Source organism: Poecilia mexicana, unplaced genomic scaffold, assembly GCF_051168715.1.
Source record: "Poecilia mexicana isolate PSO_F unplaced genomic scaffold, ASM5116871v1 scaffold_3, whole genome shotgun sequence".
Classification (NCBI taxonomy): Eukaryota; Metazoa; Chordata; class Actinopteri; order Cyprinodontiformes; family Poeciliidae; genus Poecilia; species Poecilia mexicana.
In genome coordinates, this window is record NW_028263372.1 from 28,140,512 (window position 1) to 28,166,532 (window position 26,021).

Consider the following 26,021-nt stretch of genomic DNA (forward strand, 5'->3'; position numbering starts at 1 on the left):
GAGATTCAACACATCCCCAGGGGATCGGGACAGCGCTGCGCAGCGCGGACCGGAGGGAATTGGCGAACGAATTAAGTTATGACTTTTGGACTTTAATCAAAAGAAAAAGTCTAACTTTCCTTGAGAGTTGTGCCCAAGGCCGTGCTTGGTGCACAAACTATTAAGAAAAAAAAAGTCACATTATTATTATTATTATTATTATTATTATTATTATTATTATTATTATTATTATTATTATGAAGGGAAGTAAAAGAGATAAAAGAGATATGACGCCCTCCTTCGGCAAAAACATATTTTAGCAGTCTTTTGAAATAACTAAAAATACATATTCCCATCTGATTGTTTGTCTTTTTATTTGAATAAACATTATTTTTGTGACAGCATTTCACTATTATAGGTTCTCAGATTTTTGACACCGCGTTCCTTCAAATTCAATAGCACACGCACAACTGTCAAAGTCACAAATGCAACATTGCTGTATTGTTTTGCTAGTTATGTATTTTTTCACCTAAAAATTATCTATATCAGTAAATAATTTCAGAAAAAGTTAAATGAACAGTAGATCCATCACGTACAAGGTGATACATTCCAAATGACGTGAGGTGTGACGGAACCTTTGCAGGCTTCCAACAGGAGCGGGTCTGGGAGTCCCGGCCGAACATCGGAGAGACCCGGTATGAAGAGGGGATGATTTACAGCTAATGATGACCCACAAATTATTTACTTAGGAAAAAAATAACAACAATAAAGGATTTTTAAAGTAGAAATAACAGCCAACGGACAAGTGTACTGTACGTTATGCTTGGTCTGAACTTGGTCTGTGTCTCTCTTCTCTCTTGAGTTTTACATGAAAGGCAAACTTTGCTTTCATTTATAAAGAAAACGTAGAACCACTTAGCAACAGTCATATAAGACAATGTACACTTGTGACAGTTTCTCTACTGGACTCAAAGTTTTGTGTTTGTGCACTTTTTTCTAGTAATTTTTTTTCTTCCAATAAACTTTCTATCATAATCCTTTATTACAGCATTGTGTGAACATCTAGCAATAATATTTTGTGGTTAATCCCCCTGGTAGTTGGTGTCATTGGATCTATAGACAACAAGTTAGATGTCTTGTCCATAACCGTATGGCTTTTCATGCTAATAACTTCTACATTAAAAAAAACTATTTAACTTCATCTGACCTAAGAAACATTTTTCCATGAGAAACAAAGTTCTGACTTTTTGCTTGTACTTAATGACTTTGTTTTAGCTATATGAGAAAAGATTTCTAAACTGTTTATGCATGAGCTCTGTCAGAACATGTAAACACAAACAACTGCAGATACCTGCGAGATTTTCCTCCCTTCTTGTCCAGCATTAACCCAACAGATTAGAAAATAATTAAATTCAATAAAAACAAAACTGTAGCTGAGAACCAACTTGGTGCTCTTAAAATGTGTTTTTTTTGTTGTTGTTGTTTTGTTTGTTTGTTTGTGTTTTTTTTTTTACCTTTAACACCTAGTGAATTTTTGTGTTTCGAAGTTGTAACGGTGCATTAGTTAAGCCACTCATTACGCAGCGCTTTATTTAAGTGTATGAACTCGTCCGGCCTTTCGCTCCGGCAGCAGCTCAGCCTGCTCCCCCTCCTTTTCTCTCACTCTGCCCAGCATCCTCCTCGAAGGGGAGGGGAAGGTTTGATCTCTGCGCTCTCACGCAACTGGTCAATCTTTAACTCCTGCGGAGTGCATACAGGTACAAGCACGCAATGGCATCTGTTTTTATCAGCACTGTGAAACCGTGCCTGGAAAAGGCTGGCATGGTCAGCAGTTCCGTTCTCACTTCCAAATCTGGAAGGTAAGATGGCTGAAAGTTTGCTTGATATCACAGTCACAAGGAAATAACCCATCTCAGTTGCTCCCAATTAAGTCCGCTTCATGCGAGAAATCCTTATAGTATCAAGCAGCTCCTTCACTGGGCATGAACTCGTCTGCGGTTATCCTGACAGACCGCACTCGCAGAAAGTCTCTGCGTCAGCAAATATCCTACCTGCACAGACCAAGCCGAAGTGCATTCAAGTGTATTAATCGTGCCACATATCCTGCATTAGAAAATGCCAAAAATGCTGCACTGAAAATACATAGCAGATACTGCAAAGTTCGAACCACCTGCAAAACAAGTGCATGATGACAGTGATTTGAACTGTCTTAGCGCAGATCACACACTGATTTACAGCCAGTTCAGTGTCTCATGCGCACCTAAACTTGAAGAAAGCAGTGGGGCATTTGCAATGCACACGAATTGTGTAATGTAAGGACCACACACAGACACACCCACCAACTTTTTTTTTTTTTTTTTTTTTATGTTCCAAACTTCATTCATGGCAGAGAATTAGGAAAGGAGAGCCGCCGAAATTTGGAGGAGGGGAGATGATGTCACACACAGCAGCCAATCAGATTGTGCAGCGCCCTATAAATTATAAGTCCACTCTCGGTTTTGAAGACATCAGCAACGTAAAGGACACCTTTGCAAAACATTTGTGTGTTGTTTGATACACATCTCTGGAATTAGAGTTTTCTTTTTTGCCATTCAACAGAAGGTAAGGTGACTACCTGCATAAGTAATTTTTAAGATAGGAACAAAAATGATAGGATTCTATGATGCTTGACTACTTTAATTTAAATTAGTAGTACTGATATATTAGATGTCCAAGACATCTATGTACCACTGTGCGTAATCTACAGGTGTGTACAGATCACCACTGTGCAGCAGAGTCAAACACGGTTCTCACTAACTTGAGATCTTGCTATGCAATCATTATGTTGCACAATACTGCTTTCTTCTCTCTGTCAACACTGATCTAATGCCCCTCCTATTTAATTCACAGGTTGAGCAGAGAACAGAGAAACTTTGTCATCATGGCATTAATGATACTGCCATTCATCGGAGCACTCTCAGTGTCTGAGGGTCTGATAGCATTGGTGACAGTGTGTTTGGTGTACCTGACCCTTAAGCAGTTCCGCAGAGAGATCCCAGAGGGGCTTCGTCAACTCCCTGGCCCGAGCGCATTTCCTATTATAGGGAATCTGATAGAGCTGGGTAGCAAGCCTTACCTGAGTCTTACTGAAATGAGCAAGCGCTTTGGAGATGTGTTCCAGATTCAGATCGGCATGCGTCCAGTTGTCGTTCTGAGTGGTTATGAAACAGTTAAACAGGCTCTCACCAAACAGGGGGACGACTTTGCCGGCAGGCCAGACCTGTACAGCTTCCGCTTCATCAATGATGGCAAGAGTCTGGCCTTCAGCACAGACCAAGCTGGCATTTGGCGGGCTCGCAGAAAGCTGGCCTACAGTGCACTGCGATCTTTTTCCTCCCTGGACGGAAAGCTCCCAGAATACTCCTGCGTGCTGGAAGAGCACATCTGCAAAGAGGCAGAACATTTGATCAAAGAACTCCAAGATGTCATGACAGTTGAAGGCAAATTTGAGCCTTTCCGCTACATAGTTGTTTCTGTTGCCAATGTCATCTGTGGCATGTGCTTTGGCCGTCGCTATGACCATCATGACCAGGAGCTGGTCGGCTTAGTAAACCTCGCTGAAGATTTTGTCAAGGTGACAGGCAGTGGCAACCCTGCAGACTTCATCCCTGCTATGCAGCATCTTCCCAACAAATCAATGAAGAAGTTTGTCAACATCAACAACCGCTTCAACAACTTTGTTCAAAAGCTCGTCACTGAGCACTACGCCACCTTTGACAAGGTACTCTACTGCATAAGTTATAAAATATAATGTATCTCAGTCTTATTTTTACTTTTAAGACATAGTTTGTTTAATTAAATGGCCAAATCATTTATTTCTAGGACAACATCCGTGACATCACAGACTCCTTAATAGATCACTGTGAGGACCGGAAGTTGGATGAGAACTCCAACATCCAGATGTCAGATGAGAAAGTTGTCGGCATTGTCAATGATCTTTTTGGAGCTGGTAGGTTTTAATACATGCTGAGTGGTTGGATTGCATGCAATTGCAAACATTATTTTACACAACATAGTCTTCCTCACTAATGTATTTGTTCTCCCAGGTTTTGACACCATCTCTACTGGTCTGTCATGGGCAGTGATGTACCTTGTGTCATATCCAGAAGTTGAGAAGAGGCTTTTTCAGGAAATCAGTAAGTTAGAGCTTTTTCCTTAAATATTTCTCTTTTTCTTTTGCCAATTTTATCTTGCAAGACAATAAATCTTACAAAAAAAACCAAAAAACATTGGTATTTACAACTTTGCTCCAGACTCACACAATAGGATGTGATTTTTTTTATTATTATTATTATTATTAAGAAAACAACTCATGCAGTTTCCTTCCTGGATCGATATTTTACCAACTCTTCTCATTTTTAGAGGAGCAGATTGGTCTGGATCGTACTCCTACTCTCGCTGATAGAAACAACTTGCCTTTACTGGAATCTTTCATCCTGGAGCTCTTCCGTCATTCCTCATACCTGCCTTTCACAATCCCACACTGGTAAGATTTGCTTTTTTTCTACTTATTGTTTACTGTTAGCTGGCAGAGTATGTAATGAAGGCAAAAAAGACAGGATTCTCAATGAGCTTGATCTTTGCCTTTTTCAGCTCTACAAAAGATACATCTCTGAATGGCTACTTCATTCCCAAAGACACTTGTGTCTTTATCAACCAGTGGCAGATAAACCACGACCCGTAAGTTTCTTGATAGCTTTCAATATTCAATTTTGAAATCCAAAACAGTTGTGAAACCTTACATGACAAAGAAAACCACAATCCAAATAAATCAGGAATCAATAGTATCAAGCCTGAATTTCTTTTGACATTGTTGCCTTGCAGAAAGCTCTGGAAAGACCCCTCTTCATTCCTCCCAGACCGCTTCCTCAATGATGATGGCACAGAGGTCAACAAGCTAGAGGGAGAGAAGGTGCTCATTTTCGGCTTGGGAAGACGGCGGTGCATTGGCGAGGTTATCGCACGAAATGAAGTCTTCCTCTTCTTGGCAATTATCATCCAGAAGCTGCACTTTTACAAGTTACCTGGAGAGCCTGTGGACATGACCCCAGAATACGGCCTCACAATGAAACACAAACGCTGCTACCTGGGAGTTTCAATGAGAGCTAAGGATGACCAGTGAAGCTATGCATTATTCAGAATGTAATATTCTGAAGGTGGCCTGTGTTGACTGTGATACTATAGATTAAGAGTTACATTAAGTGTGAGTGAAAGAAGTATTTTTCTAAGAATCGAGGGCACTGGATGACCTTTATCTATAGAGCTAATGGCATTGAGGCAGGTAAGAAAAGTTGTATGATGCAGACTCTAAGAGATGTCTACATTTGGGTTTATCACTTTGTAGTTTGAGGCTCTGCAAAGCAATATTTCTGTCCATTGTCTCTGCTTATAAATGAAGAACAAGAAGATGCATATTGCTGTGTTGTCCTGTAATCTAAAAGAATTCCAAGCAGAAGTGATTAAGGATACAATAGGAGTTGTTAAACGTCTTTTGGATGGAGAGTAAATTTTAGGCATTAATATGAAGGGCACTGAAATCTACACTGCAATCTACCAGAAGTCACTGTAGCAAACAGATATTACAGTATAATACCATTCCATTCAAGTTTGTAAGCTAATTATTTTCATTTCACTATACTGTAAATGCCAACCCTGAAGCTATATTTGTATCCCTAAATGTGATTGTGTGTGTGTGTGTGTGTGTGTGCGTGTGTGTGTGTGTGCGCGCGTGCGTGTGTGTGTGTGTGTGTGTCTATATTTTTTATAGGTCATTTTTATAATTCAAGCATTTGTTAAATGCTTGAGGTGAACTACTTGTCTGTGCCAAAAAATGATTAATCAGGGCAGTTCAAATGATTCTGGAAAAATATCTTAATGCTGTACAATTTTATATCTCTTATATATCATGCATTGTATAGAAAAGTAAAGGTTGGAATTATTTTGTCAACAGAAATAAAATAAAATAAAATGTTGTGTACAATGCAGTTGTCTGTCTCATTTTAGCAGACATTCACGGGAACCATTATGATCTAATAAGTGATGTATTAAAGATATGATTTCTCACGTGTTTTAAATCCATTCAACTTCCATCAGGAAGCGGGGAGAAAATCACAACAAATCCACGTGGTTGGAACAGGAAGTGACGTAAACCCTTAACACTGCGTCACCTACATGAGCCCTTTTTCAAAATTTAGCTTCACGCTAGTGACGTATTTGAAAGTATAAATCTTTATGTTGCCAACTAATAATACAGAGGCTCGCCATTAAAACATGTCCGTTACTTATTTACAATAATCAACGAAAATAAAGGTAGTTAACCTCTATAACCTGCGGACTAGCAGCCTCTTTGCTAGTAGTTCCGCATCCGCATCGTACGTCTTCTCGGCCGCCATGTTGTGAGTGTCACCTTTTGTTACAATCAAGCTGTGTAATATTAATTTTAAATGTATTTTTAGTTGAACCACTTTTAGCGTGCAGTCTTTTATGATACAGAAACATTAGAGAGTACATAGTTAAATAAATAAAGTATGTCATTTCATTACTTAAATTTACATTTGATCCATCTACTTAAACAATACTTTGTAAGCCTTTGAACAATTATTTTAAAACACTTGATTATTAAAAAAAAAATAGGCATATCTGTGTGTGCATTGTAAGCTACTTTTTGTAGTGAAGACCCTAGAAAGTAATAATTTGTATTGTTTGAAGCAATTAAATAGGTCATATTAAAGGAAAGTGTAAAATATCCCATAATCTTGTCTATTGGCTATTTTACAAATTCAGAGAATTTGTTATCTGTCTAATGCTGCTTTCTATCAGAAGTTGGATTTTTGAAGTTCCAAGTCAGAAATACAACAATGAGACCTGAAGGTGGAAATATGAGTGTTAAAGGCAAATGTTGCAGCTCCAAGCTCATTTTCTAGTATGGCTGTCTTGCAAAAACAGCTGCTCTCTAAAGCCTGCATGCCCCTCTCAAATTGCCATGTTTTTGTGGCACAGAAAAGTGACACCATGATACATTTTTCTCACATATTTTCTACCTTTAATCTAACATATATCCTTTACAATTCAACAAAAAACAAGTAAATCTGTTAGGGGAAAAATATATAACAGCTACAAAAACCTATGTGTCTTTCTTCACTCACTATCAGTGTACAATATTCCATTGATTTCACCCCCTAAAAGGTCATGACTTGTAGCATCTTGGAAAATTATTTATACCACATCAGTTGTCTCATTACCTGGGATTTTCTGTGGGAGAAAAAGACACATGATTTTCAAAACTTTTTCTATAAGTGAAAATCTGAAAAGTGTTGCATGCATTTGTTTTCTTAGCACTTTTGTTAAATTTCTCTTTTCACTTTCGAAGGCCTGTTGTGGCAAATCTCTACCTGCTTTGCTTGTCTACAGACACAATTTTTTGCCCGTTTTTGCAAGATAGCTCAGTTTGACGCATCTTGATTCAAGACCTCTGTGAAAATCTATTTGGTCAAAACTAATCTTTACACTTTCCAAAAGAGCAATATATTATCTTCATCTGCAGATTTAAGTTGACTGTGCTAATGATCTTATTAGTATAGCCAATGTCTAATACATTGAAGAAAAGGGAAGGGAAAGAACTTAATGAACTGATAAAATGTCATTTTATTGCTTTAAAGGAAAACTGAGGTATTTGCCTAACAAAGTTTACCCTTGTGATATCAGCTTCTGCTTTAGTCTAAATAAATGAGCGACAATGTAACAGGAATGCAGTTCAACAGTGGCCCTAGCCAAAACATGCTGCCATTGTGTTACTGTTTATATTGAACTTTGCACGGTGATGGGTCTTTACTGGTGCTCTGCAATGACACTTCATTTAGTTGTTTGTCATGTTAAGTTGCAGCTTCACACCAGCTTCACAAAATGGTCAGCTACCAACTAAGGATACACAATGGTAGATTTTAATCATAAAATGTTTCACTTTTTTCAAAGAGAATTTATGCCATCATGTAACATTTCTTTTTACACCATGACTGGGTTTGAGTTATTGAAAAGAAAATCTAATGGCCATCCAGAGTGTTCATGTAACTGTAAAAAATAATAAGTATCATTGAACCTTCCTGATTAAATCAGCTCGGAACAGTATTTCCTGTAGTCAACATCAACCAGCAGGAAGTCTGCTTGGACGGCTCTATGTTAAAGGTGGTTCGCTTTGGCATTCCCCCATCACCAAACAATAGATGAATAACAGCAGCTAAAGCACATTGTGTGATTTTCTGTAACACCGTTGCAAAATAAATCTTTTGTGTACTATAATTAAAACTTACACAACATGACATAAGTTTTTTTTTTCCCCCTCTTTTCTCATTTAATGACAAAGCCATTTTGTGTTTGTAAGTGTATGTGTGTATTATCACTGTGGTTCATATTGAGAAATATGAGCTTGGGACTGAACAATGACCTCCCCATCATAAGATTCCCATAGCGTGCTAAAGGCTTGTACCACAGTTCCTCTTTACAATATGTGTGTGACTAAAATCAATAAACATTCCCCCTCCTTCTCAGTGTCTGCTCCTAAAGCCTGGCTTTCATGCCTCCGTGCCCTCCTGTCCTCTCTCTCCCTATCTCTCTGCCCTCACTCGCTGTTGGCTCGCACAGGAAACCAACACCCCCTCCCCAACAGGAAGCCACGTTGTCCCAGTGTGCTCGGAAGGCCAAACTGATATCAATTGTGGAAGCAATGTTTACCTTTTGAGTTTTTATTTAATCTCTTGCTCTCAGGCCAGTGGCCAGGGAGCTAATGCCCAAATTGCATGGGGCCAAAGTGCTGAGTGGCTTGGGCAGGGCCGGTCCTTTCACACGCAATGCCATGCTCCCAAGAAGTACCCTCACAAAGAAGGGAAAATAGGGTGGGCTGTTGCTTGTACAACATCACAGATTCCAGGAATGGTTTCTAAATATCAGCCATTGATCTCTTTGAGGGAATGGAATGGGGCTTTGGAGACTGGCTGCTTTTTTGGATAATCCAAAGGCCCATTGAAGCAGAAGCAAATTCCATCAGACTGTCAAGAACTAGTGCTTTGGTTGGGCAGACTGGAAACTGTGCTTACAAAGTGTGCTTTCATAACCACCATAATGGCTTGATCTATGAAATTATCAGGGTTGGAGTTTTGTCACCTATTCAGGACTTGTTGAGTTCATGCAACTTTGCAGATTCATTGTTTAAAGTTCACAGTTGGATTACAGAAACAGTCTTCCTCTGTTAAATGAATTGCAAGAATTTAATATTGGATTTTATACATCAAATACATATTGGAAAGGCATTGGAGGTCATCGAATTCATGTTTCTGTTTGCATTTTGGGGGCTGCATGGTGAAGGAATTGTTAGCACTGTTGCAATTGTGGGAAGAAAGTCCTGGGTATGAATCCCAGTCTGGAGTCTTTCAGCATTTGAATGTTCTCACTGTGCATTTCTCTCCTGGTACTCCAGATTTCTACCCACTGTCCAAAAACATGCTTGTTAGGTTTATAGATCTCATCAAATTGCTCTTAAGAGTGAATGTTAGGCCTGTGTGTCTCTTTATTGCCCTGTCAGTGATTGGCGACCAGTCCAAAAATGTTATAAAACAACATCTCAATATTTAAGCATGTATTATATCAATATATTAACTAACAAGGGTTGGGTAACAAGGCACCCCACAGTGTGCACATTTTTAATTGTAATTTTTTTTAATGTTTCAAAATGTTGAAATATTGTAAAAATAAATGTTAAAACTTCAACATTTTAACAAAATTTTTAACATTTGTTGAAATTAACATTTGCAAAGCTAATTGGTGTATTGAATGAATCCATTTTTGCCTGCTCAGCTTTAGTGGGCTTGCTGTAAGCCCACACCATCGTTCCCATCACATTTTTTTCTGTATCTACTAGATGCAGAAAAAGGTTTCGGTCATTTTGCACTGTAAAATATTGTAATTAACAAATAAATAATGGCATTCTAGTTTCTAAAGCTCCATCGGTGAAAAGTTTCTATACAATTTTAATGTTCAAAATAAATCTATTTTTGTATTATTGCATGTCATGGTCAGAATACATGCTACAAATGTTGAACTACTGGGAATATGTAAGATGAATAAAAGATTATGAAGACCATGATTTATGACAAGTGTTATTTGTGGTGCCTTGTCACAGATGGAGTTAAAGCAAGTCTGTTATTTTTACAATTATGAGTTCTGCAGCGAAATTTCATCATAACCCCTCTGTGCTTGTCCAAATTTGTGGTGGGAAGGTTGTTTGAAGTAAAATCAGTGTCTGCCTACTGTACCTGTTATTCATTAGCCTGTTTAACTTGGATCTCTGCCCAGTCCATTCAGATTTTGATTCACAGCATGACAAAACACTTCCTTGTAAATAAAGACATAGCTGGTTTGTGGTAAATGGGACGCTAGGTTCTGTCCTGTTCACACAGGTGAATTCACTGACCTACGGTGGCTTTAAGGACATGTTGATCAAGTGTCACTTTGCCTGCTTCTTTTGATTGATCATGTTTAATCACATGCATCAAAACTTTTTATTGTGGTAAATGTGAAAATAGGTGCATGGCTTTGTTTTTAGTATTTCTTGAGTATTTGTGCAAATGCTTTTTTTTATGTTGACATACCTACTCAGTGCTAAATGATTTAGAATGTTGTTGTGGAAAATAATAAAAAAAAAACAAGAAATGTAGTTGGTTATAAGTAAACTCAAAGTTTGCTAACAGGATTGTATTAACAGTGTACAACAACTTAGTTTCCCAGTATCTTGCGTGAGAGAGCCCGAAGTACATGTCACATTGACAGTAGCGTGCGACTGTGCCTTTCTGTCTCCTGGTTAGCGTGAGAGCTGAGATGATTGGAGTTGAAGGCCAGGTTTTTCCAGTTTTTCTTTTTTTCTCTTTCTCTTGGATCATTTTGTTTTTTTGTTTTGTGCTTACGTTTATGTAAACTTTATTGAGTGTCAGCTACTCAGCGTGTGAGCTGTAAAATGCTTTCTGAAACATACTCTCCTGTTTCTAGAAGAGTATGAATCGTTGGCGGTCATAGTCAGTGTAAGATTTCAATGCAGAATACAAAATGTGTTGTATAATATTGTCTTACAGTCATATTCAGTAAATCAGAGTCATTTGGGTCATTTGTAGAAAAAAAGTATTGGTTTTATAATTAAACTTTATAGAATTATTTCAGTTCAGAGCTGATTGTGATGTGATCTGTGATAAAAGATGAAATGTACAGAAGTATTTTTATATTTAAAATGGAAAATATGATCAAACAAAATATGATGCTCTCGCCCCAAAGCAGGGGTTAAATGTAATGGTGTAACCTATGATGTAAATTTAGTTTTTACACAAGAAGATGCTGTGTAATTTGAATAAATATGTCTTGAGAGTAAAACACAACACAACTCAAAGATAAACACATGTATCTGCATGTAAATGTTTAATCTGGGTCTGAAACGTTAAACAAAATACTAAATATTCTTCTTTCTGGGAATTTTCACAAACAGAAGAAAAGAATAGATTTAAGCAAATGGAAGAGAGAGTAAAAATCTCCAAAACTTTGTAGCTTCCAAGTACTTACTGTGTAGAATATGATGGTTCATTTTTACCATAGTTGAGCTATCTGCCTATGTAGAGCTCTAGTCAGCTGCATTGAATTTGTCTGTATTTCAACCAATAACAAACTGTCTGTGTATATTTTCTTCGGCCAGCTGACTGGGAAAATACAAAAACAGGTAGGGAAGGGGCAGTGCTATGCTCCACACATTGGAAGAAAACCTGTCACGTTAGCACTGTCAGTGTATGACGAAAACCTTTCATACAGTTAACCGGCCCATCCCTAATCAAGACTATTACAAACTTGCATTATGTTTGTAACTTTTGATGATATAACTTCCATGTGTTTACCAGAAGGTGTGTTGGCCTTTTGGACAGACTGCTTATTTTGGATGAACACGATTTTTCCACTGTGTACTCCTGTCCGAAGCCGAAACAACTCTGGCCAAGAGGACAGTCTGGTTATGTAAGAACCCTGTTTTGACAAGCACAGGAGGGAAGGACAGCTCCAGCTATTGTTTAACGGTGAAATCTGCACAACATTTTTGGGGGCACCTGATGCGCAGCACTATATAAGCTCCTAATTCTGTAGAAGAAGGGAATGAAAGTGTGTGTTTCAGTTGAACCTAAGCGAAGAGAAAAAGTTAAATACAGAGGTTTCTTTTGCATGTACAACTGACTAATAGTTATTGTTTAATCACTGAGCTTTGTAGAGGATTTGCTGTGTTGCTGACTAGGTTTTCCAACTTGTTCATCTGTTTTTCAGCTCCAGAGCAGTCCTCAGTTCAAAGAAATGTGTCTTCAAACAATATTTGTAAAACTGAGAGGCTTATTTTGCTCTCCATCCACCTGTATGTTTGGTGCTTCTCATACAGAGAGGCTTAACTGAGTTAAATGTGTTGGAGAACAAGAATGTGATTATCAAATTCCGAATGAGAATGAATCGTCATCCTTAATCCTGGGACATAATATGAGATGGCTCCTTGCAAAGGTATTCTTTTTTCCACATATTATCACATTGAAACCAAAAATATGCGAAGCTTGAATTGGGATTTCATACGATAAACCAAAAAGTAGTGCACAATTAATTAAAAGGTGCAGTGTGCTATTATTTTTTAGCAATTTTAACTTCGATTCCCCCAAATCAAATTCAGTGCAGCCTCCAGGAGACACCTAATTTTCAACATACATTAATTTGTATGTATAGCTGTTGAGTGAAGCCCTGAGTTGACTTTTTAAAAAATATATTTTTAAAGAAATAAGATCATATAAACCAAGCAACAAATCAGGGAGTGCTTTTGAGAAAGTTATGGAGTCTTTTAGACTTGCAGTGAAGATCGGCAAAAGAAACAGTCTAAATGTGGAAAACTGGAAGAGACAAACCTCAGCATGTTTCAAGTAAATGCAATTAAATGTTGACTGTCACTTTTAGATTTGAATTTGTGATGCATAAGAAAAGATACATTTTCTTTTCACTTTACTATATTCTACTTTGTGTATCACATAAAATCCCCAAAAATATATTAAAGTTTGTGGTTGTAACATGACAAAATGTGAAAAAAAGTTCAAAGGGTATGACTATCTTTGCAAGACACTGAATGCATAAATAATTTGGTTTAGTCATTTTACTTGAGCTTTGAAGTTGATAGAGTGTGTTTCTGTTTCCCATGAGAGTTGCATCATCGTGTGCAATAGAATTGTAGGTGAAAGTGTGAAGTACTGGTTTACAATCTAATGTTTTCATTATTAGATAATGAGAAGAAGTAATAACTCTAGCTTTTTATTCTCTGTAGTGCAGTATTTGACAAGCCTCTTTAAAGCATTCAGAGTGTGAGAAATGGTTCATATCTCCAGGACATATCCCTGTGAAAGCATTGTATTCCTGGTTATTGTTTATCATGGCCCGACTACTGATCTCCCACGTTCCATCTTGTGTAAGCTAAAAGAAACGATGACCTGTCCCCTGCTATTCAAATTCATTCCAGGATTCTTACGTAAGTGGCTAATACAACATACACGTAACATAAAGGTTACAGAAACACAAACCCCCAGAGTTCAGGTTATGAGAGGTTTCATGATTATCACCTTGCAGGACCTGAAGCAGGAAAACCATTTACAGTGATACAGGAAAGGCTGACTTCTGTGTCCTGTAAGCGCGTAATTCTTACACCAGAGATAACAACGTCAAAAGTCATCATTTTGTAGAGCAGTGTTTACAGTTCCAAACTCTGAAAACACATGGGATAATGATGAGAAACAAACTTATTATGCAAACTTCTGTTTTCTTTTGCTGGTTTGCATTCAGATGTGGGGCAGTTCAGGTTACAATCTGTTGTTTTAATTAGTTTTTTGTTTCAGAAAACTGATCTTCACTTTAATGTTTAAAAAGCTGTTGGTGTGTCATCTTTGAAATAGATTATGTTGGCTTTCTTGAGAGATTTATTCCAGATATCCTTAAAGTCATCACTATAACGGAAACCTCATAAACAGGACATCCTAAACTTTGTCTGCACTCACAGCAGCACTGCAGATTTACAAACACTGAAGCATCTTCACCTCTCTCCCCTCTGTAAACATAATTGAAGATAACTGTCAAAATTTTTCAAGAAATCAAACAATTGGATTTATTGAAATTCAAATAGTCCTTTCATCTCAAAGTCCAAAAGGGACCTTTTTGGCTTTTTTGGTAATTTTCACATAACAAATAGAGTTGGTTCAGCTCTGTGCTGCTGTCCGCAGAAGATAACTTCAATAGATAACCATATCAGCTGAATGATAGCAGCGTTCGTGGAAAGAATGGATGAGCTATGACCAAACCCCACCTTATATACACGTGCCATCTCAGCTTGGTGACTTTGTGTCTGCTCAGGGACATATTAACACTTTGACCTCTTTTTCTGAGAAAATGTAACAGATGCTGTACATACCAGGCCTTTTCACTGGAGTTATGTGTAGAAACAGCAAAAAGCTGAATTCAAATGGGGCACAAAATCACTTTCAGTCGGCCCTGACAGTTATAAGAACTCTGGAGCTCATGAGCTTTTTTTTTGTTGTGCTTGCAGGGAAAAATCTCTAAAGTGACGTAAAATCCAGATGTTGTGAAGCAGACGAGTCAAAATCATGTTTCTAATCCCTTATCATACATTGGTTTGATAAACCCTGATCTTCACCCTTTGTCCCCTTGTCAGACCAAAGGAAATTTAGCTTTTTGTTTGCATATTAAGGCCCCAAAGTCAAGAGAAAGAGTTAACCAATTTTTCGTGGAGGTGTTTGGCAGTGTAATACTTCTGTTTTGCACATGTGGTAGCAGGATAACTTTAATGATCAACTTTAATGCACACATTAAAGAATTCACCCTCTGAAAAAAGTTCAAGTTTTCAGTTTTGGTTCACTTAACGAACAAGGGAGATAATCGGTGGCTGATTTCTATCTCTGACTGACTCAGTGGTGCATCACCACTGAAGAAGTACCTGAAGAATATTTTGCTGCTGACTCCCACCGCCTCTGAACCTAATCAGTTTGAAAACATGTGCTTAGATCTCAGTGGAGCTTTGCATGTAAAGCAGCCCAAGGATTTCACAGAACTAAAAATTGTTTACAAGGAGAAGGAATGACACTTCACACTTTCATATTTTTTTTTCTATAAAATTATATGATTAATGTGCAACAGCGGTGCTCAGTGGAAACACTCGTCTACCGCTTGACAGATAGCTGCCAAGTGGAGCTTTATTTTCTTTCCATGCAGACAGATCTGCTTCCCAGGGCTGTCATCATAATCCCCATCCTCCGCACTCTGTAATTATAGTGCCGCCGTACAGCCTTACATAAACAGCACCTCCAAAGGAGGAACAAGCTGCAACGCTCTTGACCTGCAATCTTTGCCAGTAAACAGATAAATCAACAATGCGAGAACGTAGAAAGAAAAACAGTGCCCAGCTGTTGGTTCCGTTGACATAACTCAGTGACATGGGGATTTGGCAAGTCTTTTTCAAATGCCATTGTTTATTGTAGAAGTCTGTAAGTTTAGATCTGCTATTATCTAGTTTGACTTAAGTGAAACTGGAGCACGAATAGGCCAGACAGCAGCTTGCATTGTGATCAAGTCAAATGTATCTGGTTTCTGTGATTTTATATAAACAAAGAAAACAGCTGCTTTAAGTTGGTCCGTATTTACTGTGTTTTTAAATATTCAACTCTTCTAGTGAAAAAAATTCATGAAGTTTGTAACTGATAGTTGTTTTGTGCACACCATACCAATATTAGGCTGTTGCACCAATTTACTGGCACCCAGTCTCTCTCTCCAAACTCCAAGTCTCACTAGTGGCTCTAGTGGCTCTCTGTCCCCTTTGCTCGTCATGCTTCAGGAACTGTTTCGAGCTCAGTTTATTTTAGAGTTTCAGCTTACTCACTGTCACCTGGTTGAGATACTTGACTGTTGAGATTTGTTTCTCACAGCATCGAAAGCGGATGCGTGCATGTGTGTGAAAGGGAGGAGATGGCATGTGTTTGTGGGGGTAGTTTTTGTAGCGGCAAAGTGTTTGAAAAGTAGTTAGTGCATCTTAGTGCAACTCCTATTTCCTCTGAGCTTGGCAATCAAATCGGCACTTTGCATGACAACAAGTGGCTGACATTCCCGCGCTTATCACTCACACGGGGATCCACATGTTCCACATTTCTGAAACACATTATCAGACTTTGTGCAGGACCAATAAAAATAATAGCAGAGGAGCATAGATAAGCAGCAGTATTAGCTGAGGCCCAACTTCATTGTTTTATGTTTTGATTGATTTGTGTGTTAGTCTAAGCATGTTGAGTTGCATGTCTTGTAACTGTTGGCACTGTCGTGGGACGAGGTGTAAATTTGTGTACACCCATGAAGCCGCCAAATTTCCAGAAATCACCCTAGAGATATGAAGGCAGCCATAGGAGAATAAACAGCCTCCCTGCAGTTTTATTTATCAAAGAGACTCTGAGCCAAGCCCAACTGCTCTCCCGGTTTGACTTCCATTACCCTCCTAATGTGCCACAGGCAATAGATAGCTAAAGATTAGCAACAGCACTGGAAAGATTTACTCTCACTTCAGTTTTTATCTGAATTTACATTATGTTAACACAGTATTTCAAATTTACACAACTAAGGACAACTGATAGTGTATAGTTGTGCTACAATTCTGACAGACACAAAAAACTCAAGTGACTTTCAGCATAAGGTCAAACTAACTCAGACCCCTCTACTATGTGTTGTTTGGATAGCCATCTTTCTATGAACAGCACCAAACAAAGCCTAAAGTTTTTCATGGGATTTAAACTTTAGATTTCTGTTTCGGTATTGACGTGGTTGAACTGTCAAGGGTTTATGTTTTTCTCGAGGCCTAATTAATTATTCTGGTTAGGTAAAGGTGACATTTTAAAAAGTGACATCTTTAAAATTGACAACATTTTCATCATACAACTCACTTTAATATCCATATAATCAGTTGACAGACGTCTGAATCTAATGCTTTACGATCCTACCCATTGCTGTGCATACACTTTGTCTATATGCACAAAAGACATTTGGCCAATTATTGAAATATTGGTGCTTTAAAAACACAATTTCTAAGTGACAAATGACATCTGTGGCTTTTTTTTCCCAATGCTCCCATAGAGTGTGAATTTCATTGTGGCCCTAGAAGATTATCTAAAAAAAGTATTTTTCAAATTTATAGATAGTCTGCATGTCCATATTGTCATCTGATAATTATCAATAACTTTTTTAGAGTTGTTAAAAATTAAAGAGGTTAATAAATAAGGGCTTTTTTCAACTAATTTAAATGCGCAGGATACATTTTGTATTTTAGGACTTCAAGCAAAACTTACTGCTGTGGAGGTGTTAATGATCTAAACTTGGTTTCCTGATTCAGATTTTGTTCATCATGTGTCACATTGACAGCCACAAGACATTTTATAAGCGTGATGCAGGAAATGCTTCTTAACTGTAATTTCTCTCTCTGCCAAAAATTGCTTTCTTTTCCTCTTCAGGGTTGAGTTGTAACAATTCCTTTTAGGGAATTTCTCATCATTCCATGTTTACTTACCTTCTATTTGTTGTTCAAACTGGTACATTGGATTTGATGGGTTCCGTTTCCTCTGTTTTGAATCAGTTTACTAAGAATTTCTGTCTGAATGTTTTTGTAAGAAAGCCCAAAACAAAGGGATAGTTCATGGAAGTCTGTTCAGTATGTTGGATGATCACAGCTCTTGAATACTGACGTTTGTCAAAAGTCCTCCACTTGTGTTAAAAGCTGACAAATGTCCTTTTCAGATACACTTTTTTTTTTTTTACATTTTGTCATGTTTCAAACACAAACTTCAGTGTTTTTGTCAGAGTTATCTATAATAGTGTCAGAAATAGTGTTGAACTGAAGAGGAAGAATTAAATCGGCGACCAGGTAAGAGGGAAAAAAGGTTCTCTGTACGGACAGAACCACAGCTCCACAACAGAAACTGAGAACTCAAATGGGCTCAGCAGAGCGACCAGGAAGCAAACAACAACAGAGGAACCAACAAGCATAGGGAGAACAGTACTAAGTTGAAATCCACAGCCCTAATGGGAAAATTGCTATTAGTTTTCCTTGAGACACCATGGAGATACAACAACCATGTGAAAGAAGGTGTTTGATCAGTTGAGACCAAAATGTAACTTTTTGGCTTACATGCAGAATTCTGGATGTGTGGGAACACTGTCCATCACCGTGACCCTACCATACCCATGGTGTATGATGTTGGGGGGATACTTCTCTTCAGTGGGGACAAGAAAATTAGTCAGAGTCAATTGGAAGATGAATGTAACTCAATATGGGCCAGTCCTGGAAGAAGTCCTGGAAGAAGACCTGCTAGAGGTTGCAAAAGACGAGAAAGGTGGAGAGTGACCTTTAGCATACCGCCACAGATACAACAGAATTGTTTAAGTTAACGTATATTTATCTTAAAATGGCCAAGTCAAAGTCTAGGCCTAATCTAATAGAATCTGTGACAAGAGTAGAAAATTGCTATTTAGATGCTCTCCATCAACTCAGACTGAGCTTGATTTTGCAAAAAGGAATGCTAAAAGATTTCAGTCTCATCTTGTACAAAACTGGTAGAAACATACCTTAGAAGACGTACAGCTGTCACATTAAGGCCAAAGAGATTTTTTTTACTGTGTATTGGCCCATATGGGGAATAAATACAAATGTACCAGAAATACACCTCACGGTTGTCTACCACTTTCTATCAGTCTGTCATAATAAAAATCTCAATAAAATATAGTGATACATTTGTGGTTGTAATACTGCAAAAGTGTGGAACTGCACTTCAGAGAGTGACTGGAAGCCATGCCTCTCTACAACTCCTTTATGTTTTGGTCCCTCCAAATCTCTCACCATAGGATCTTTGTATACAGGTGCAGGTGTTCAGGAATGTAGGATGTTTCTCATTTTTTGTCACGCCAACCCTTGCTGTGTGTTATGACTGACACAACCACTAATGTGGGGGGTCCAGCCCAGTGCAACCCAGTCCCAGTGCAAATCACTGGGGATTGGTCAGAAATCATGTGATGGTGCGTGTGAACTCAGGGTGTACTGGGAATGGACGTCTCACTCTGAGCACCTCATGTTTGCCATGTTTTGTAAAGACTGCCTGTCTTCTTTTTGTTTTGTTTTTTTTCACAGTAGGATTGTTAGAAGTAGGTAGTTTGTTGTTGAATTCAATTAAAAGTAAAAACAACACAAAAATTATGAAATGTCAAGTTCTGTTATTTATAGAGACAATATTTGAACCATGTATTTTTCCAAATGATGTTTTTTTAATATGATTAATTATTTAAAGCAGGGGTGTCAAAGTCAAATGGACGGAGGGCCAAATAAAAAATTTAGCTACAAGCCGAGGGCCGGACTGATCGAATGTTCATTGAAATTTTTTTAAATGACGCATATAGTCTAGTGAACCTAATTGAACCTACTGAAAACCTAACAAATATATTCCAATATGATCAGATAAATAAAGCAATATTTTCTTATGGCTCTGTCAGTAATCTTTAATTTTCAACAGACACAACTGAAATATTTTTAAAATATAATTGGATTGAAATACAATAAAATAAAGTGCAAAAATCTATTAATCCACATATGTCACAGTCAAGGCATTTAGATGTGTCGCCGGCGAATTACGGTACTGCAAATTTAGATGTGTTGCTGGCGACACATCTAAATTTGCAGTACCGTAATTCCGCCACACGTAGCGCTAAGTGGAAAAATTCCAACGGTTTCTGAAAGGGGAGACGTTGCACTTTCCAGCAAGTATCGGGTTAATACGGTAACTTCGCAGCTGCAGCTGCAGAGAATGTAATTAATCCGGGGGGCACTCGTTTAATAGACGGTATATTTCGGCAATAACTTGGTGGATATTGAAAGTTCCGGTTGTTATGGATACATGGGTAAGTACATCATCTCACAGAACATTTAAAGAACTACTTACAGTTCAAATAAGGAAGATATTTTTTTTCAGACGTTGTGCCGGCTTGCTGCGGTCTGCGGGCCGGTTCTAATAATAAATCAAGATCATCCCAGGGGCCGCAAAAAAACTTCTCGCGGGCCGGATGTGGCCCGCGGGCCTTGACTCTGACATATGTGATTTAAAGCCTGCCCACTGTGGTGGTTATAGTGACCGTTTATAGTTATGCAATAAAATGAATTGGGAAATTTTGAAATTTGAGTCTGGAAAAGTATGGACATTTTGAATGAAAACAGTTTTTCATTGTAATAAGGCCTTCTGAATGAGAATAAAGTTGGTTATTTACCACTAACAGTTCCTAACGGAATATGTGTCAGTTTTGTTTGTGTTTTTAATTTTTTCGTGTTTTTAATGTTATGTGTTAGGGATTCAATTCTGACCTTCGATGCGATTTATTTGGTGCAACGCTATTTCATAAACATCTTCAAAGACTAAAGCAGTGCAGCTTCAGTTTTTTTTTCTTTCCTTCACCTTTTCTAGAGTTTGTCTTATTTAGGATCACAGAACAGAAACTCAGTGGATCACTTAACAAGCAGGTTTGTCTCAGACTTTCTATCAATTTGTCACTGTGATATGGTGCTTCTCAAATGTACATCCGGAACTATTGAGAGCTCAGATCAAGTTGAACTTAGCACTGCTCTGCCAGGATCAAAGGTAAAATCAAAGGGTGTGCCACTATTTCTGTCACTGTCATCAGTCATCAATTGCTTCTTCGTTCAATTCAATTTAAAATAAGGAGAGATGTAATAATTTGATAACATTCTCCTAATAATCCCTTGAATGTAGAAGCAGTAACATGTAGCTATGAAAATATAAAAAAAAAATGTTGGTATTGATATGTTTCTGTGTTTCAAAGGAAACTTACCTGGAGTTTTCACTTTTAACTGCATAACAGAAGTAGTGCATGTTTTTAGAAAAATTAATTGTTCTTTATTATTAGGTTTTACAGGGAAGCCAATTTATGTTTTGCATGTCTATTGTTGAATTGCGGAGTTAAATTTTTTAGAAGCCCATTCACTGTTAAACTAGCATTTAGTGATTATTAAAAAGGTTTGGTTTGAACAAATTTACTTCAGATTTCATGTTAAAATATTAATAATAAACATTACAGTATAAGTAAACATGCCAACTAGGACCTTGCTGATGAAGCTTTTACAAAAGTTTTTGTTAATCTTCATGAGTGTCTTTTTTTTTTTTTTTTTTTGTTAATGTTTCCTTAAGTACTTTGTTCAGGTTTAAGCAGTTATGTTTTAACTCAGCATGTCATTATAGTTAAATGAGACACAACGTAATTTTATTTATCAGCAACAAAAACCAGCTATGTGTAACTTATGCTCAAAACAAATAGATGTACTATGATGGCATCAGATATTAGAGAACATTAGTGACCAAAGTGCATCATGAAAACCAAGGAACCCAGTCAAAAGACCAAGGATACAGTTAAAGGGAACTTTAAAGCAGGGTTAGATTGTTAAACATCAACATCCTGCTTTGGGGATGCGGTTTTTCAGCAGAAACACTGAAGCCAGTCGGGATTGATGGGAGGAAGGACTAAGCTCTTAACAGAGCAATCCTGTTAGAGACTGAATAGTTTTCAGATTTTATTTTTTAACATTTTTGAAAGCCTTATTGAAATTTTCTTCATTTTAACAGTTTGTGTTGTTCATTGGTGTAAATTCCCACTTAAATGCATCACAGTTTGCAGTTGGTAACGTGACAAAACATGAAAGGGTATGGATTGTTTACCTTGGCGCGTACCAGGTCAAACAGATTATGTACACAGAATAGAAATAAGGAAATCCGTTATTGGTTGGGGATTTTGACTGTTCCAGTCTTGTATAACTTGTTTGTCTCTTAGCATCTTTTTTACTTTGGCAGTCTGTTTGTCTCCTTTTTTGTATGAATTAACTGTGATTAACACAGATGAAGAAAAGTTCAAGCTATAGCCCACAAGAGCAAAAACAAAAACATGTACAAGCGGTGTGTCAGTCAACCAAAATCACTCAAAATGCATTGAGCATTCAATCAGAAAGTTACAAAAGAACCCAAAACAACATCAAAAGCGCCACATGCCTCTCTTGCATGTGTTGGTAAGGGTTTAACAATAAAAAAGAAGCTGAACAAAAATGGCCACCACAGGAGAACTCCAAAGCCAAAACCACTAGCAAACAAAATAAATCTGGGATGGCAAACACTTTTTCACAGTACTATATCTTGCAGCACAATTAATCCTACAGATGAAATTATTTTCTAAATAAACTCTAGAGGAGCAAAACATATTTCAATGTTTAGATTCAGTTTCTACGCAAGTCTTGGTTGCACTGATGAAAAGATCTATGAACAGTAATGAATTCTTTGTATAGGGATTTGTCCTCTGTTGCATACTAGATAATCAAAAGAATGTCGTCATCTAGTGGACAACCTGAGAAATCTTTTAAAAGATTTTTCACAGCTTACGTCTCTAAAATATTCCAACCTAACACGCACACAAAAATATATTTTTATGAATATGATGGAAATAGTTTTCTGTAATAATTTACTTAAATAACTTTGAGACATCTTTTGATTATTTATTCGATCCTGTACATGTCTAAGGACCCACTGCAGAGGGAGCAGAAAGCACTGAAATCCAGAAATTAGATTTCACTGCTTAGAATTGATCCTCTATTATAAGCAGCTTCAGGCGATGGAATCAAAATGGAGCACATCTTTATGTTTTTCTTAACTTTCAATTCTACCTGTATGATATTTACATTCCTAATGAAATTTTTTCAGGAACCACCATCAACTTCCACTCCCCTTTCAGAAGTAAATATGCCATCTCTATGCAACCAGCACAGAGATCAAGAAGGTTTTAATTTAATTTACCAACACACGGCACTACAGAAGCTGCTGCTAAATGACAAACCAAAACTTGAAACGTAGTTCAAATTTCTGGAAGCCTCTCATGACAGAATATTTCCCCATTTAACCACATTTTGGTAAATCCCCAGTAATCTATTGCTTTACTGTATTTAAAATCCCTTTTCCTGTGGTTAGTAAGTAGCACAAACAAGTCACATTAGATGGAGAATATCTGTAGACATCAAGTTTTTTTCCAAGTCTTTTCACAGATTTCCAAATGGATTTAGGTCTCTCCCTTTTCATCTGATTGGCGTGAATTTAGCTGTACTCATCTTCAAATAATCTCTGACCCACTTCCCTGTCCATTCTAATGAAAAGCATTTTCACAGGATGATTCTTGCAAACCACCATTAGTGGGGAGGGTATCCAAGGTTTAGAGTACTCTCAAACACTGTTTTCTGTGTAGGTCAAAAAGCATCATATGCACAGTACATATTAGGATATCCTCAGGTCTCAGGAAAACATCCTCACACATTAGATGAAACAGCGTCAGACCACAGACAAAAAGCCATCAGACCTCTTAATAAACGGATACAAGAATAAAATAATAAAAAGTCTATGCAAAAATGGCCTCAGATGAAAAGGTGTCAGAATAAAAGCTCTCAGAAAAAACGGCATTAGATGAAAATGTCTCGGAAATCAGTAATTCTTGAGAATAGGGAAAAAATGGGTTTTAATTTTCCCATTTTATTTTTTTTAAATTATTTTTTAACCTTTAGTATGAAAATATGACAAATAATGTTTTGGAAATGTAAAGATGCTAAGGTGCAGGCTCCCAGTTGCAACATTTTTTTTTTAAATTACATTTTTAATCAACCTGAGCCAGAATGGGTCAGATTGATGGTCGTCACCATCTGACAAATATAACTATAAAATGATTTTTAAAATATCCTATTAGTGATATTTTTACTCATTTTACAGACAAATGGTTCTCAAGAAACAAAAGAAATATTATTTAAAACAAAAAACAACAAAAAGTCCATCTGACGGAGTTGACACAGAACTGAAGGTGGTGACAAACTAGTGAGTAAAAAGAAAAACTCACTAGTGAAGTAATGCAATTTATGTAAAATACATTAAAATGAATTAATTGCACATTTAAGTGAGATTTTTCAACATTTCACTGAAAGAGTCACAAAAACCGATGGAGTTGACATCTGACAGAGTTGACAAAAAGCCAAACTACCTCAATGTACATGATGTTATTCTGAAGGAGGCCATATTATAGCTAATCAGGTCCATGAAATCTTTACAGTTTACTAAAATTAAGCTTTTATTTCACAAAATTTCAACAAAGTTTTGTAAATTATCAGTTATGGTGTTGACACATCATGGTTGTGACAAGCAACTTATGAATAAAACAGAAGAAAAAACTAAAGAATACCATGAGCTAACCAGAGCTAACTAGCCCTCCTAGCAAAGGAAGAGAAAGGAAGAGGTCATAGGGTCCTCAGAAGGTCTGGTGCCCCCCAATAATGCCTGATTTTTTTACATTCTTTTCATGTCTGACGGTGTTGACGAAAACTAGGGACAAATTTCAATGGAGTTGGAAAATATATAAAAATTATTTTTAATTCTATTTATTGATACTTTTATAATTATTTATGAGTACTTATACTTAATTGTCATAATATATAATTTTAGTATTTCTTTAATTGTTTTAAACTATTATAATGTACTGAGTTCCGCTCCAGGACAAGGGATTTTACAGGCACCAGCCACCGACTACAAGGTTTAAAATAAAAAAATATTCAGCAAATACCAGGAAAATATACATTGTTGTGCTCACATGACCCAGGTTAGTTGAGTCAGATATTTGAAAAAAATTATATTTTGCGTATATTTTATTAAAATGTTGTGCTTTATCCATAGGACCTGTTTTGTCCCTATTCTCAAGAATCACTGAGGCGTCAGAAAAAACGTCATCAGAATAAAAGCTCTCAGGAGTCACAGAGAAGCTCCCAATAGGTGGCGCCATTGTCAGGTCGGGGGTTTCAAAATACGTCACCCACATGCTATATAGACACATTGTAAGGGAAAATAAACGAGCATTTAAAACCATAGCAACAGCAGCAACAGAGGTAGGAATGGGAAAAGAACACAATTAGCAATATAATCAAATACCCAGGATCGTGAAACGTGAGAAATTTTAAATCCACGCAGGTCATAAGAAAACAAAGAAACAGGGACTTTTGGATGGATAATTAAACAGAAAATAAAATAATTTAAAGTGAATAGGTTATAAATTTCCCTATTCAAGGCTAATTTCATTTGCCTTGAATAAGGCAAGTGGTAAAACTGGTACAATATCAGTTTCCCTGGATTCTCCCAGAAGCAATAATAGTTAGGACACTAATGGGAAAGAAAAAATAAATCTGAGACCGTTTGTTCTAACTGCCTTAGATGAAGATGATTTCCTGAGACATGAGAATGTCCTAAAATGTACACCATAGTACATGACCAGAGCATCATGGTTTGAGGCATGAATTATGATGGATTTCTTTCAACAATATTTTTTTTTATTATTATTTCTTGTCACTTTTACTTAAAAGCTGAATTTCTGGAAGACATTTAATCAATAGCATTTCCTACATGAGCTGCGGGGTCGATGCAGCTCCTCCAGAGAAGTGGCTTCTTGGTATGCAGATTGAGTTTGGGGTTTTGTAATATTTTTTTCCATATTTGAGAGCTGGTGGTTCTCAGTGCTCACTGGTATTGTTTTAAAACTTGTCTGGTGTCCTTTCTCTTTGTGTCACAGTGGATTGTGGATTAAGTTTAAGCGCCCTTTTCAGATTTTAAGTTTATGTTAACATAATAATAATAATAATAATAATAATAATAATAATAATAATAATAATAATAATACATGCATCATTTTCCTTCCACTTCAAAATAATGCCCTGTTTTGAGCTGGAGTGGCATAAAAAACGTTTTAAAACCATGTAACAAGTTTGCCATCAGTTGACGCTCACCTGTTGGCCACGAGGTTGCGCTCAC

General features: G+C 37.2%; 1 protein-coding gene across 1 annotated transcript; it reads left to right on the plus strand.

The window, feature by feature from the left end:
• Window positions 1–2,425: 2,425 nt before the first annotated feature.
• Window positions 2,426–5,998, plus strand: cyp1a (cytochrome P450, family 1, subfamily A). Its single transcript, XM_014991005.2, has 7 exons — window positions 2,426–2,580; window positions 2,869–3,739; window positions 3,841–3,967; window positions 4,065–4,154; window positions 4,381–4,504; window positions 4,612–4,698; window positions 4,843–5,998. The coding sequence occupies exons 2-7, from the start codon at window positions 2,900–2,902 to the stop codon at window positions 5,138–5,140; spliced, it is 1,566 nt and encodes a 521-aa protein (XP_014846491.2). The 5' UTR covers window positions 2,426–2,580; window positions 2,869–2,899; the 3' UTR covers window positions 5,141–5,998.
• Window positions 5,999–26,021: the final 20,023 nt, after the last annotated feature.